The sequence below is a fragment of the Colossoma macropomum genome, unplaced genomic scaffold, assembly GCF_904425465.1.
Source record: "Colossoma macropomum unplaced genomic scaffold, Colossoma_macropomum, whole genome shotgun sequence".
Taxonomy (NCBI): Eukaryota; Metazoa; Chordata; class Actinopteri; order Characiformes; family Serrasalmidae; genus Colossoma; species Colossoma macropomum.
This window is the reverse complement of record NW_023494789.1, coordinates 43,301,003-43,316,350: the sequence shown is the minus strand read 5'-3', so window position 1 is coordinate 43,316,350 and position 15,348 is coordinate 43,301,003. Positions and strand designations below refer to the sequence as shown.

Here is a 15,348-nt window from a genome sequence, read left to right as displayed (position 1 = left end):
CCTGAAGATTTACTATAAGAGCATATTGGTTTGCTATGAAAAATACTGTCTGGAACAATTTGTGTGTCATTTTTAATAAAGATAAATCTGATGACTTTTAAGGGGGTTAAATAATATTTCAAAGGCATTGTAAATGAATCCCATGCACAATATTAAACTGCATTTTTTCTAAACTTATTGCAAAAAGCTCTGAGAATCTTTTATTAAATGTAGACATAAGGCTATTGAAAATTCTGGGCATTCTTCTCACAAGAAACCCTACCAGCTTTCTTTTCTGAGTGTGGGTTCCAGAGTGCTCCTCTAAAATTAAACTGACATCCTTGTTTCTCTTGGAGGATACAGGCTATTTTGTCTACATTTGGTTTACAACTATCTGTATGGTTGTCCAGAGTACCTTATTCTAAAACGTCTGTAGACCTTAGCAAACAGGTGATAACATGACCATGTGCAAAACTATGTCTTTGTATTTTAGACTAAGATCAATTAAATCTAGCAAATAGAAGGCCTATGTAAAGTACTTAGGCCAAGCTTTAAGCCAAGCACAGCTTTTATGAGTAAACACAAAACTGATGGAAAGGAGCACAGATTATTTCTATGCTAATGCAATAATTTTTTAATGAAATGGAAAATCATTAGGAGGGGATGGAAAATAATTGTGTTAGAAGGCAACATTGATACATTTTTTTTCCGTCTTGCACAATACTTTTGTAAAACAATCTCATGCATTCTTTTTTCAATAGCGTGGCTAATGGTCAAAACAAAAGGTTAAAAGCAGGGTTATTCTAAAGTTAGGACCGTATATGGGAAATTTTGTCATTGCAATGTTTCTGTAATACTCTTTTCTTATAGGGAGTTAAAGCAAAATAATGAACGTAGGAACGGTTATTTTGTATCAAGTCCTCCTGAAATTGACTAAAGAGATAAGATTTCAGTGTTAGTATGATTCATTGCTATGACCCCTATTTCCTATCACCACTGTTGTGAACAATTATGATACAACATGTTTGTCTACAATGATGCTTTTCACATTAAACCACTCTGAATGACTTTGTTAACATCTTTAGGATTTAATTTTGTGGAAATCAGTAAAAACAGTGATATTTCCTTTTAAATACATAACACTAATGACATTCGACTGTGAAACATTTATTGATATCTTTGAAAGGTTTTACAAACAACAAAGGTCGAGAGAATACAAAAACAACTTAGAATGTTAAATAATACATTTTTTCAAACACATCATACTTTAAATATATTGCCCTGATAATGTTTAGTTCACATCATTACTAATAGATCAGGTGGGAAAAATTAACTTTTGAACCTATTTATTCCCTCATCTCTCTCTGACTCTACCCATTTAATGGATAGAACAGAATTTCTAAGCACTAAATATAAAAGTAATGCCTTCTGCAGTAGCTACTTTTTTGATTATTGTTGAGACTTTCTAAAATTATTGTACAGACGAGGTTTCACTTTTTTGGCATCTTCTTCAGTCTTTGTCTTCAAACCATATTTCAGTTTCAAATTTCAAATTTATCTCACAACTGTCTAATTCTCTGCGACAGCATTTCTAGCTGCCTCTCTATCTCTATTGGCAAATCATTATTAACCTCATGATCAAAGTATAACCTGATATCCTGAACTTCTTTCTCCCAGAAATCTCTAGAGATGTTAAAGAGCTCATCTAGATTAACACTCTCTTTTAGACCACTCAAGTTCAGGGAGCCACTACCAGGGACGTAGCCCACTGCAGAGGGCATGGCCCCAGCCTCACCGTTCAACCTGTGAAATATCCACTCGAGAACTCGGATGTTCTCTCCATACCCAGGCCAGAGGAATCTTCCAGATGGACTCTTGCGGAACCAATTGACATGAAAGATCTTAGGAAGCTTAGTGTTGGGACGTTGTTCCATGCTTAGCCAGTGGGTCAGGTAATGACCGAAGTTGTAGCCAAAGAAAGGACGCATGGCGAAAGGGTCATGCATGATGACCTTGTCTGTGCACAAAACATTGAAGAAACAGCAAAATCAGAAAACAGATTTCATGTACATTACATTTTGGAATGCTTTTTCTGATATCTGCACTTACTTTTGTGTTCAGCAGCTGCCGTTGCCTCAGATCTCATAGTGGCGCCCACAAAGACTCCGTGTGCCCAACTGAAGCTTTCATAGACCAGAGGCACCCCCTCTGGTCTGCGTCCACCAAAAATGATGGCCTCGATGGGCACACCCTCAGGAGATTCCCATTGTGGATCAATGATGGGGCACTGACGAGCTGGAGTGCAGAATCGAGAGTTGGGATGGGCACTAGGTTCACCTGCAACAACATTTGGAAAAACTTTAATACCACCTTACGGAAAGGAAACAGAAAACATTGAGACAGAAACATGTGTAGAAAGCACTTACCTTCTTCTGGTGTCCATGGTTTGTTCTTCCATGAGGTGATGGTCACTCCCTCTGGCAGCTTCTCGTCCATGCCCTCCCAGTAAACTCCCCCGTCACTGGTTTCTGCCACATTGGTGAATATTGTGTTCCTAAAGATGGTTTCCATTGCATTAGGGTTGCTTTTGGAGGATGTTCCTGGAGCAACACCAAAGAAGCCATTCTCTGGGTTGATGGCTCTAAGATTACCTTTGAAAAATTGAAACAGAAAACAGTTTTATTGTGTACTAAAAAAAAGTACTGCATGACGGTATTTTTCTGTATTTCAAATGCTGTTTCTGTAGGTCCCTTTTACAAATACAGTGATCATTATTAAAGGATATATATTCGTTTTAACAATTTTGTGAATATGGAAAACATAAGAAGTGGCTTTGCTGACCTTCTTTGTCAAACTTCATCCAGGCAATGTCATCTCCCACACATTCAACCTTCCATCCAGACAGTGCTGGACACAGCATGGCCAGGTTTGTTTTTCCACAAGCACTTGGGAATGCGGCTGCAATGTACTTCTTCTGACCAGCTGGGTTAGTGACACCCAGGATCTGTATGAAGAGCATTAAAGAGGCTGAACATCATAAACACCTACAGGTTTGATTTTAGCCTTATTTTCCATTTTAAAATACTTATTCAGTTTATACATTTTCTAGGAGACTTATTTTTGTTAAATTGAGTCAGTTAATAATATCAAAAACTGCTCAAATCTCATAACTGCTCATTTGTTGCATTTTTGGTCAACAGATTCAATTCTAGAATGTTTTCTAAAAAGTTTTTGATTTGACATATATCCTGAGCCCTTACAAGCATATGTTCGGCCAGCCAGCCCTCTTCTTTAGCAATGCGAGAAGCGATACGGAGGGCAAAACACTTCTTCCCAAGTAGTGAGTTTCCACCATATCCACTCCCAAATGACATAATCTTCCTTTGGTCAGGGATATGAGCAATCAGAGTTAGGTCAGGATTACATGGCCAGTTGTTCATAAGTGGTTCTATGAGACAAAGAGAAAATTTGACTGATATGTATAGAAATCCTGGTACAGCAATATGATTGATGCCGTTTATCATTCAAGGTTGTTATTTTAAGTGTTTTTATTGTCTGTAAAGACATTAAATATTTTAAGAGCTGTAAACATACTTTTAAGAGGTAGGGGGCAACCAACAGAGTGCAAGCAGCGGACAAAATCTCCATTTCCTAGTGCATTCAATACAGCTTTTCCCATTCGGGTCATCACCCTCATACTGACTACCACATAAGGAGAGTCTGTCAGTTCTACTCCAATTTTGGATAGAGGAGAGCCCACTGGACCCATGCTGAAGGGGATCACATACATGGTACGACCTGTGAAACAGAGCCAAAGAATAAAGTATGACTTACCAAAAATACAGACGTCCATTGTAAATTCACAGTGTTTATTTAAGAGAATTAATATTTTAGATCTTTGATTTCAGATCTTTGATTTCAGTGTTCATTTGGTTTCTCTTTACAGGTATGAGAAACAATACAAAATTAAAAATGGCAAAAAATAGCAAAGCACTTTAAGGAATCCATTGTATATCTGGTACTTCACTATGAACAATCAAACACTCCAGTGTCTTATAATAGTGAAAAAAAAAAATCTTCAAATTTGAATCCTAAAGAGTGCACATTCCTTTGTAATCCAGCATGATGTACAAAAGTTTCCTACCTTTCATGCAGCCAGGGAATCTTTCATTCATGGCTTTGTCCCACTCCTCCTGGGACATCCATCTTCCAAGCTGGCTGATACCACCTCCGCGGGGTGAGGGAACAGTGTCGCGCTGTTCCTGAGTAACAATCACAGTCCTGCTCTCCACTCGAGCTACGTCACGAGGATCAGTACGTGCCAGCCAGCTGTGGATGATAAGAGTAAGTCCTAGTTATTGCCTCATTTTACCAGAACAGACCATTTGCCATCTGCATTTTGTGTTGCATGTAGCCTAAGAATTCACTGCAATTCACTTTTCCTCTTTACAGTTTCACAAATAATAGAGTGCTATACTACTGACATAGTCTGTAGCAAAATTAAAGAGCTTAGTCTAGCTTGGTCTACAGACATACCAGTTCTCATATTTTGTCAGCTTCTCGATCACGCCCTGCTCCTGCAAATGGCCCAAAATGGCATTGTTCTCCTCCTCTGAGCCATCGCAAATGTGCAGGGCATCTGGCTGGCACAGACTCATACTGCTCTCAATGAACTCTCTGAGAGAAGGACTCAGAGAGCCCAAATCACCCTGGAGGACCCGGGGGCATGACTGGTTCTGGGAGTGCAGCTGTGGTGGCATAGTGCTAGGGGCCTAAAGTTTTCACTGGGTACAATGGGGGACCGTGCAAGTGGCCTCACAAAAGTCCTGAAAGAGAGAGAGAGAGAGAGAGAGAGAGAGAGAGAGAGAGAGAGAGAGAGAGAGAGCAATGTTATCATTCAGTAATTCTGAAGAAAAAATAACAAATAGTGTAATTTTTTGCAAGTAATTCTTTGAAGATTACCTTTTTCCTTTGACAACAGAGATCAACAAGGTTTCATTCACTCGTTCTTGAGGCTCAGGTAATTCTTCGATGCTTTTCATCCTGTACTGGTGCCTTTTTTAAATGGTTGGAGAAAACTGGAGGAGGGGACAAAAATACAGCTATGTGTCAGAATACACTCAAACCACATAAAAAATCATGTAGTCGGGTAAAAGATTAACCCAACAATTGGTTAATTATCTCACAGGCCACCTTGTTCTTTGAAAAGGGAAAATACTTGATAGTACATCAACTTGGTGTGGCTCTTCTGATCCAGAGTAAACTTTGACCCACATTAACATATGATGCAAGAGCTTTCTTTGGAGCGTCACCAGATGACGTGCTGTCCATTTGATTGTCTAAAACGATTGGTCGAACAGTTGGAGGCTCGTCCCAACAGTGCAAAGCCGAAGGTTGCTTTATTTCTGCTGACAATTGATAAACCTGATAATCCTGTGCTCTTGCACCAGTTCTATGGTTATGACATGGTATATAATTGGAACTTCAAGATAACCAGGGAACAACAGGTGCAAGGTCACAATTTAATTTCAAGAAAACATTTAAAGTTGTGTGAATTCTAAACAATAAGTATATTCTGAATACCCTGAATACAAAAAAAATATATATCTGCTAGTCAAAAAATGTACTTAATGTGCCACCAATCAGTATGCATGGTTTTATTCAGACTGATTTAAGTCTGATTTAAGATACATTTGTGATTACATCTTAGTAAAAAATAACAGTCTAGTTAATCACAAGCAACATTTGGCATCAATTCAAGCCTCACAAACGCTTTTAAAAATGTATTCCCTTCCACACAGTGACATATTTGACAGTTTTTTTTCTTGACCTGCTATGTGTCATTGTATCATAAGTTCATGAACAAGAGAACTAGTTACTGATCTGGAACTGATACTAGCCATGGCATTTCAAATGTTTTGTCTGACTCTCATTTACTCAAATTTTCATTTTAATTTGTGGGGCTCGGACTTAGACGAGGCCTCAGGGTCGTCATGTCAGTGCTCTACCAAAGATAAATTGCGTAGGCCTTGTTCTTGACATGGAGTCATGGATTTTGAGCATAAGTCTCACAGCCTAAATATAATGGTTTATGATGTAGGTGTGGTCTGAATCAAAATTGAGAACTTGGGTACTACTTTGCAAGACTGATGGGCTATTGTCTAAGCCAAGCCAAGTCAAAGTTTATTTATATAGGCTTTTTTATAGCAGCCGTTGTCACAAAGCAGCTTTACAGAAAAACTGTGTCCAAGCCCCCATGAGCAAGCTAGTGGCAACAGTGGCAAGGAAAAACTCCCTAAGAGCAAGAGGAAGAAACCTTGAGAGGAACCAAGACTCAAAAGTGTAACCCATCCTCATCTGGTCGACACAGAATAGCAAAACAATAACACAGTGCCAGGAATTGCTGTAGACAGGTCTGGACTCAATGCATGTACTGGAGTCCAGGGCCCTAGGATCAGGTACACTGAAACACCATCAAAAGGATCTAATGCCAGAGCTGAGACGTATAGGGATCTGGGACCTGTGTCTTGGTCAGAAATTGCGGGTTTTGAATCCTGGGTCTCAATTGGGTCTAAACTGACACTAAGGTTTTGACTAGGGCTTTTGTTGTTTTTTTTCTAAGTGCAATGTTCAGAGATTAGAGCCTTGAGCATTGCATGTAATGCCCTGGATTTTGAAGAGTATACATTACTACCTGGTGCTAGGCCTCAAGACTCAAAGGCCGACATTTCAAAAGACTCCAGATGCAAATACCATGTCTAGAGTCGGTTCCATCTGGAGTATTTTGCTGTTGTCTCTCAACATGAGGGCCAACAGCGAACACCATGTGCATAAAAATAAAAATCACAGTAAATGAGCTTACATTATACTATTGGATGACCAATTAATAGTTGTGAAAAAAAACTTTTTTTTTAGTTGTGAAAAAAAAACTTCCGAAATGATCAAGAACACTATTACCAAGTATGCATAAATGTGTCAATGTGAATCAGAATGAGAAAAATATACTTCAGAATATGCAAACCACTGGTTGGCCTCAACAACAGAAAGACTGAGTTACAGTTTGCTGAAAAGAACAGCAACAGTTCTGTAGAGTTCTGGGACAAAGTGTACTGATGAGATGAAGATTAACCTGTGGTAGAGTGATAGAAAAGCACTGTGTGAGACAATATGACACTACTATCTGTTCTTGCTGAAGTTGTCTTTTATGATGAATTTTGAAATGCACAGAAGCATCATAACTGCTCAGATGCACAAAAGATCCCACTTTATTTGGCTAGCCCCCTACAGATGATCTATAGATGTTCAAATTATTAAAAAACTATCTGGAGAAACTTAGTTGATTCTAGACAGGTTTAGTGTTATAAAAGGGCTAGGTTTAGGATCAGAGTGAAGATATTATGTAATATTAGATAAAAAGGTAATGTAATATTAGATAATATGTTATTAATAAATATTCAGTTGAATGTACATTGAATGCAAGCATTTACAACCCATCTACAGTGGGCTATACAAAGTGTTACCACACAAAATGCCTCAAAGCTGATTATATCACTCTGGAGTAGAAGAACGGCCACCAAACACTGTGCTGAAGGAGCTATGTTGTATTTCAGAACCAGTTATAGATAGAATATCACCAGGGACAAACCTCATTGTCTGGTGATGACTGTGTGTCACATATGACTTCAGACAGTCATCTAATGCAAAGGATTTGCAACCAATTAATAACCATTATCATTTTATTCAAAGGGCCCATGTCATAGAAAACCAAATTTTCTTCACGCTTTTAAATGGAAAGAACTTAATATAGTATGTAAACATTGTTAAATATTGTTTAAAAGTTTACTCCCCAGTCCATGTAGTCCACATATGGAGCCTATAAGCTGCAAAAACAGTCCATTTTGAATTAACTTTTTTGTGACGTCAAGACAATCAGTGCATTTACATATATATTCAGCCCACAGCAGTTTAGCCTCACCCATTTACACTGAAGTTATATGGAGTGTTTCAGCCTGAACTACTTTTTGAATGACAATGCAGGGCAGTAAATCAGAACGGAGATCATCATCTTAAAGGCTCAGTAACAAAATCAGCCTGTTTGATTTTAAAGTATAAAGCAAGGTTGGAAAATTGTCATGTAAAAATTAATGACAACACACACTCCTACAACCACATAATTATCATAAATGGACCCAGAAATGAAAAACCTAGGATAAAGGTCTTTGGATTATGATATTTTATCCAATCACTAATAGTCCTCTGAAAAGGAAGTGATTATGCATGAATAGGGCTTTGGTTCCTATGTGGTTCATCTAATGCAGACAAAAATAACCTCCAATTATAGCTGACATGGTGGTTTCATTTCAAAGTAAAGATGTTGGAGTACAGAGCCAAAACAACAACAAAAAAAATTGTGTCTGTCCCAACATTCATGTATTGCACTGCATACTATCTGTCACATTTGATAAAAGTTCTATTGCCGCAAAGTTGGAAGTTACAGATACAGAGTGCAAACAGAACAGGAGATAACAGTGCCGGTTGAGTTTCTGATAGCACGGCTCATTTTGTGTTTTTATGACTAAGGTAAGTTGTGAACGTTTTGTGTGTACATCTATAATCTTTCTTCATTCGAGAAGTTCACATACATTTTGTAAAAGTACATTGAGTAAATGTTTGCAAGTTCACATTCCTTCTTGCTTCTTCCTTTCCTCTTTTCTGTTCTTACAATGGTCTTAGGAATGATAAAGAATGGGAGACCTCTGCTGACAGCTGCTTAGAACTGTGTTAAAATGTTTTAAGAGAAATTCTGTTAAGATGCTAGAGCTCACCCTAGCTCTAATAACCTTTACCACACATTACAAAGGTTTAATGTTCCAAAATAGCCACTAGAAAAAAGCATTTACATGATGTTTATCCATTAAGTGACAAAAAGCCAAGAGAACTCACGTATTATTATACCTTATTACTTGCTTGCTGTGTCAATGATTTAACAAGCAGACACCACAACATCTGATTACAGATTAGCTGAATAAGTTTTGCCAAAACACTTTCCTAAAATACTGGAAATATACTGGAAACAACAAACACAAATAAGAAAACGACACAAAGAGCTTCATGTGCGCATATGTAATCTACAGGGTGATACTAAACAAATAGTTTGACATTTTTTTAACATCGTTCATTGACTCAAAATCATTGCCCAAATGCGCACTACAGCACACATTTGTTGTCTGCATTCTCAGTGAGATGTTTGTCTTGTTTGTACTGATTGACCGTTTCATACAAAAGACACTAATATACTCAGGATAAAAGATAACCCCATTCATAGCTTTAAAGTTACGGGTGACGAGCACTTTAAACATTGACTGCACCACACTTGATAACCTCTTTCACAGACTTGTTATTGTCACGTAGAACATACTCTAGGGGTTGTTTATCTATATAGAGGTTTTGTGTAAGGGAACTTTGAAAGCACCTTTGAAACAAACAGATTGCATGACAAACAGATTGGATGGGAAGGACAAATGGCCAAACTGCAAATTACATCATAAACTCCTTAGCTTAAAAAATGACTGAGCTCTGCTGTATCCAACAAATAGCCATCTTTGCACAAACCAGCAAGGCTACATATAATATAAAGTTTATATGTTTTCTCAGTGTTTCCCCTCTTTAGTTCCTACCAAAGAGTAAGGTACCAAAATACAACCATAACTTTTTTTATTCTTTTCCACTAGAATTTGGTGTGTTATTTCTGTTTGGTTACATTACATTGATCATATGGACATAAGTACCAGCCTATTTTTCACAGATATACACCCTTTTTTTCAAGGGTTTTTTAGACAATGGTTCTATATAGATCTGTGAACACTCAAAGAACTACAACACCATTTCCAAAAAAGTTGGGACGCTGTGTAGAATGTAAATAAAAATAGAATGTAATGATATGCAAATCATGTAAACCATATTTTTAAACCATATACTACAAAGATAACATATCAAATGTTGAAACTGAGAAATTTTATAGTTTTGTGAAAAATATATGTCTGTTTTGAATTTGATGCCAACAACACATTCCAAAAAAGTTGGGACGGGGGCATGTTTACCACTGTTTTACATCACCTCTTCTTTTAATAACACTCTGTAAGCGTTTTGGAACTGAGGAGACCAATTGGTGTAGTTTTGAAAGTAAAATGTTTTCCCATTCTTGTTTGGTATAGGATTTCAGCTGCTCATCAGTTCGGGGTCTCCTTTATCCTTCATTTCATAATGCGCCAAATGTTATCAGTGGGTGACAGATCTGGACTGCAGGCAGGCCAGCTTTTAGCACCCAGACTCTTTTAATATGGAGCAATGCTGTTGCAATACATGTTGAATGTGGTTTGGCATCATCTTGCTGAAATAAGCAAGGCCTTCCCTGAAAAACTCATTATCTGGATGGCAGAATATGATGCCCAAACATGTATATATCGTTCAGCAATAATGGTGCTTTCACAGATGTGCACATCACCCATGCCATGTGTAGTAATGTACCCCTAGAGTATCATGAATACTGGCTTTTGAACTGTGCACTGATAATAAGCTGAGTGGTCTTTAGCCCAAAGGACACAGTGTCCATGATTACCAAAAAAAATTTCAAATGTTGATTTGTCGGACCACAGGACACTTTTCCACTTTACCTCAGTCCATTTTAAATGAGCTCGGACCCAGAAAAGGTGGCAGCATTTCTGGATCTTGTTCATGTACAGTTTCTTCTTTGCGTTTTTGAGTTTTAACTTGCATTTTTGGATGCAGCGATGAATTGTTTTCACAGACAGTGCTTTTCAGAAGTGTTTCTGAGCCCATGCAGTGATTTCCACTAGAGAATTGTGTCTGCTTTTAATGCAGTGCCACCTGAGGGCCCAAAGATCATTGCCAGCAAATACTGATTTTGGCCTTGTCCGTTGCATACAGAGATTTCTCTGCTAAAGCCTGAATAGACTGATAAATCAATGTGATGATCAGTTATTTATCTCAGTGTTACTGAACTCTCATAGGGGATGGCCAAACTAATAGTCTCCTCAGAGGACTATGGGAGAAGCAGGCAAGAAGGAAAAAAAATGTTTTCTGAACTTCACTTAAATTATAAGTGATTTTTTAATGAAACATATTAACAGAATAATTAAATGAAGGAGATTGACTACCAGTAACAATGAAAAACAGTGTGAGTTAAGACAAAAAATTCCCATATGCTTTACCAAGATGTATTGTAAATGTATTCTAAATGTATATTGAACACATAGCTTTTTATGTATTGTAATGGAATACTTTACTGTATGCATTTAAGACAGTGTTATTCAGAATTTAGCCATGACTAGTTTTTTTGGCCAACCCCATAGATTTGCTATAGGAAAGTAACATATCAGATGGTGCAGTGTTGTAGGTAATACCACTGCCTCCACGTGGCTGAGTTGGGTACAAATCCCCACCTGGGTAACAACACCGCCACACTATACTTATTAGAGTCCATGGGTAAGACTCCTAACACTACATTCATCTACTTTTGTAAAATGATTAAACTGTAATTTGATCTGGATAAGAGCCAATTGCTGGTTGTAACATTACATATTTACCCTTTTGTCTTTAGTGGATATACAGTGCCCTCTACAATTAACCATATGTTAGGTAAAAAAATGTCAGCTTGATACTACACTTTTATATGAAAAATGAGGATACATAAAAATATAAGCAAAATCTAACTTTTCCTGATGTAAAATTATTCAAAGAAAATAAATCATACATGTACACTTCTGTCAAAACACAATTTACATTTTAAGCATACCTCTTTAGGAAATTGTTTAGTGATCCTTCATAACTTTTGCTTCAACTATAAATATGATGTGATTCACAGGCCAAACACCATTGGCTGTCATTCCACAAAGCAATAAAATTCAGAGAATATGTACCATGAATCAGGCAATGGCTATGAAAATAGCTTAACATCTGCAGACCCATACAAACAGACTCAATTATTAAGGTAATAAGACCTAGAGCTGCCTAGAAGAGCATGCAAGTGTATTTGTTCTGCATACAGTATCCAGCATATGATAGAGGGGCAAATGTTCTCCAGGGATTATATATACAACTGAACAACTGCAACAGCTGGAATGTTCTTGTGTGAAGCCATCTAAATAATTTGTTGCCTTCACACAAGAACATTTATGCTGTCCTAGCTGCAGTTTACTAAATATTGCTTAAAGTTTGTTTGGAACCAACTTCTGTGGCCAGGTGAGTCAAAAATACAGCTTTTTGATTGCAAATAGGTGGTCTTGCCATAAATGGAGTCATGGTCAGAAAAGACCCTTATCCCCATTGTGAAGTGTGTTGGTGGACCTGTAATTACTGAATCTTTGCAGGACCAGTGAATCTTATTGGAATATTTGGCATCAGGGGCTCCATCAGATATCTGCTACCTCTACCTCTGCCAGGAGGTTTACTGGGTAATGGTTGGATCTTTTAACAAGATAATGCTCCAAATCATTGCTCTGAATCTACACAAAAATGGATCACTGAACACAAAATCAAATTTTTACAGTGGTCCTCACAGTACATTGACAAAAATCGAAGGAAGGACCAAAGACTTGGATCTGGAAAGATATTGACATGAAGTTTAGTTTCACATGCCTTTGAATGTGTTATCCCACCTGACCCAGCATTATAAGAGATTCAGTGATGCTATTTCAGCAAAAGGAGAGTTAAATATGTACTAAATGCAAGGGTGCAATAATTGTGGCAACTGTAGCAATTTTTCTGCTATCCTTATATGCACCAATAATTCTGGAGTGCACTATATGTGATGACAAGAAAAGGAAGCTATGGGTATTGCCATCTGCCACTCCTCTTTAAGGTGAACACCTTCTTCTAAGATCCATCTACTCACATAAAAATAAGCCAAAACTCAGAAACAAAGGAAAGATTGTGGAAGCACAAAAGGGGGCACATAAATAAAATAACAAAATACAAAATCAGAGAAAAAATGTGAGAAAGAGAAGTACTAAGAGACTTTCAAAAATCAAATTTTATTTATTTAGGTGTACAATGACAAACAAACAAACAAACAAAAAAAGACTTCTGGATTCAGTGGTTCCAGGTGGAGCTCCTTTTGGCACCCTTGTTAGGTGCCTTGTGTCACTTCTTCTGTCTCTGCTCTTTACAGCTCATTATATATTGCAATTTATATTGCACATGTAACAGGCATGAGATACTATAATGAAGGATATTTAGCATTAAAATGTACCTTAAGACCTGTCTCGGCTTGCATAAAACATCTTATCTTTATAAGTTTAATACTTAAAGGATAAATTTAAAGCTGTAAATTTAAATGCAAATTTACAACCGTCAAACCTGAAGGGCTGAAATGTAAACACAGAGTCTAAAACTCAATTTAAAATTAATACATTACATTATTACAATACATTAAAATTATTAAAATTTTTCACTCTCCACATAAACATAAATCCCATTTTAATTCCCACCTTTGGCATTCAAACAGTGCTCAATTGGTATTAGTGGGCCTAATGATCACCACTATTTTACAGAGTGGTTATTTGAGTTACTGTAACCTTCCTGTTAGATTGAGCAAGTGTGGCTAATCTGCTCTGACCTCTCTCATCAACATGCTGTTTCAATCCACAGAACTGTTGCTCATCGAATGTTTTTTTTATTTTTTTATTTAAACTCTAGATATTGTTGTGGATGAAAATCCAAGGGATCAGCAGTTTCTGAAATACTCAAACCACCTTTCAGGCACCAAAAACTATGCCATAGTCTATGTCACTTGCATCACATTCAGTAACATTAATGGTCTGCAGCTCTTGGCTCATTTCTGCATGATTTTATGCACTGCACTGCTGCCACATGATTGGCTTGGATAATTGCATGAGTGACATGAGGAACAATATATTGGGAAACACTGGATATGAAATCAGACATGCCAGTGCAGTACTGCACGTAATATGTGTTCAGCCATGTTGGGGGACTATGGTTTCTAAGCTTGTGGGTGTGGCTAAAGTTGAGAGGACCTGTCACTCCAAAATCAGTTTACCAACATTTAAAGGTTAATTCCACCCTTTTTCAAAAAGATCTGTATAACTGAATCACTAATATGTAGCCAAAATCATTCGGTGTTTTGTGAACTTACCGAGACAGAATTGTTCACAGTTGTGGTCATATGAACTAGATGTCTGAAAAGTTTAATGCCTCTAAAATCTACCTCACACAAAGTTATAACACAAAGGGGTTACAAATATGTTGCCTGATGCCTAAGATATGGTTTACTGATAAGCTTTTTTCTGAGATAAGCTATAAGGCCAAAGTGTATCTTTTTTATCTATTCATGGTCGAGATGTACATGCCAGGCATTGTAAGGCAAAATGGTCCCAAAAAAAAAACTCTTTTTCAGATTTATCACTAAAGGGACGAAAAAATAATAAAAGGGCCAGAATATCCTTGACAAATGACATTTTATTTATTTGTTATCATATTTGCAACATGTTTTTACATTTGGATTTTTAGCATTTGGCTTGTGTATTTTATAATACTTTATTTAAAACCTTTACACAATAATTCTATACAACAAAGGTTCTCAACCTTTTCCACCTCAATGTCTATTTATCACTTGAAAGTATGATGGCCAACGAAAAACTTTTTTGCTTACAAAAATTTTTAAACCAGCAATGTTTGGGCACAGCAATATGTGATGTGTATTATTAAACACAAAACACCAACAGATTAGGCTGTCATAAACCTATTTCATACCTGAAAGGCAGAATGGTGGCTAATTAAGTGAAATGTTTGACTCTTGAGTGGACGATTGAAACTTTGAGCAATGTTTTTTGTTTCTAGAGGCATGGGGTAAAAAACAGATGAAGCTGCTTTATGTGCCATTCTTGCACGGCTTGTATAACTGCTTGCTGTATGAAAACATTTTAGATTTTTCTTATTATTAAGTCAATTATTTTTCCACTGATTTTTATTGTACTGGCCCACTAAGAACCACTGACTCACCCTATCTTTAGTACTCGCCCACTAGCGGTTCAGTGGCACCCTGAGTGTGCTTGGTCGAGGGGTTGAGGAAATCTGCCATACAACACTCAACAGCGACCTCTACAGGGAGTAAACCAAGGTGCCAATTGTGGTGTTACTACCAAATCGTGTAGAAGTGAATGGGCCTCTCAGCGTACGCTATTTTAATATTATCTCAAAATCAGATTGTATCTTTATGTATAACTTAGTCATGTATATCTGTGTAATAATTTTCTGTAATAAGTTCATATATAGTCAACAAAAGTAATTATTGCTGAAACAGCACGCAACATGCACCATACCAGAGAACTT

The 15,348-nt window shown here is 37.2% G+C and overlaps 1 protein-coding gene across 1 annotated transcript; it reads right to left on the bottom strand.

Annotated features, from left to right (window-relative positions):
- Positions 1-1,166: 1,166 nt before the first annotated feature.
- On the bottom strand, positions 1,167-5,057 carry pck1 (phosphoenolpyruvate carboxykinase 1 (soluble)). The gene is made up of 9 exons (XM_036571426.1): positions 4,942-5,057; positions 4,516-4,805; positions 4,124-4,308; positions 3,574-3,777; positions 3,240-3,427; positions 2,821-2,983; positions 2,406-2,630; positions 2,089-2,316; positions 1,167-1,996 (listed from the first exon to the last, which is right to left on the bottom strand). The coding sequence occupies exons 2-9, from the start codon at positions 4,737-4,739 to the stop codon at positions 1,539-1,541; spliced, it is 1,875 nt and encodes a 624-aa protein (XP_036427319.1). The 5' UTR covers positions 4,740-4,805; positions 4,942-5,057; the 3' UTR covers positions 1,167-1,538.
- Between the last annotated feature and the right edge of the window lie 10,291 nt (positions 5,058-15,348).

What these genes read in the sequence shown, in the direction of transcription:
- pck1 (XM_036571426.1), bottom strand. Translation starts at nt 4,739, where the DNA reads ATGCCACCACAGCTGCACTCCCAGAACCAGTCATGCCCCCGGGTCCTC. An exon ending in ATTCCCTGGCTGCATGAAAG is followed by an intron (nt 3,778 to 4,123) that starts GTAGGAAACTTT and finishes TCTGTTTCACAG; the next exon opens with GTCGTACCATGTATGTGATC. An exon ending in ACCATGGACACCAGAAGAAG is followed by an intron (nt 2,317 to 2,405) that starts GTAAGTGCTTTC and finishes ATGTTGTTGCAG; the next exon opens with GTGAACCTAGTGCCCATCCC.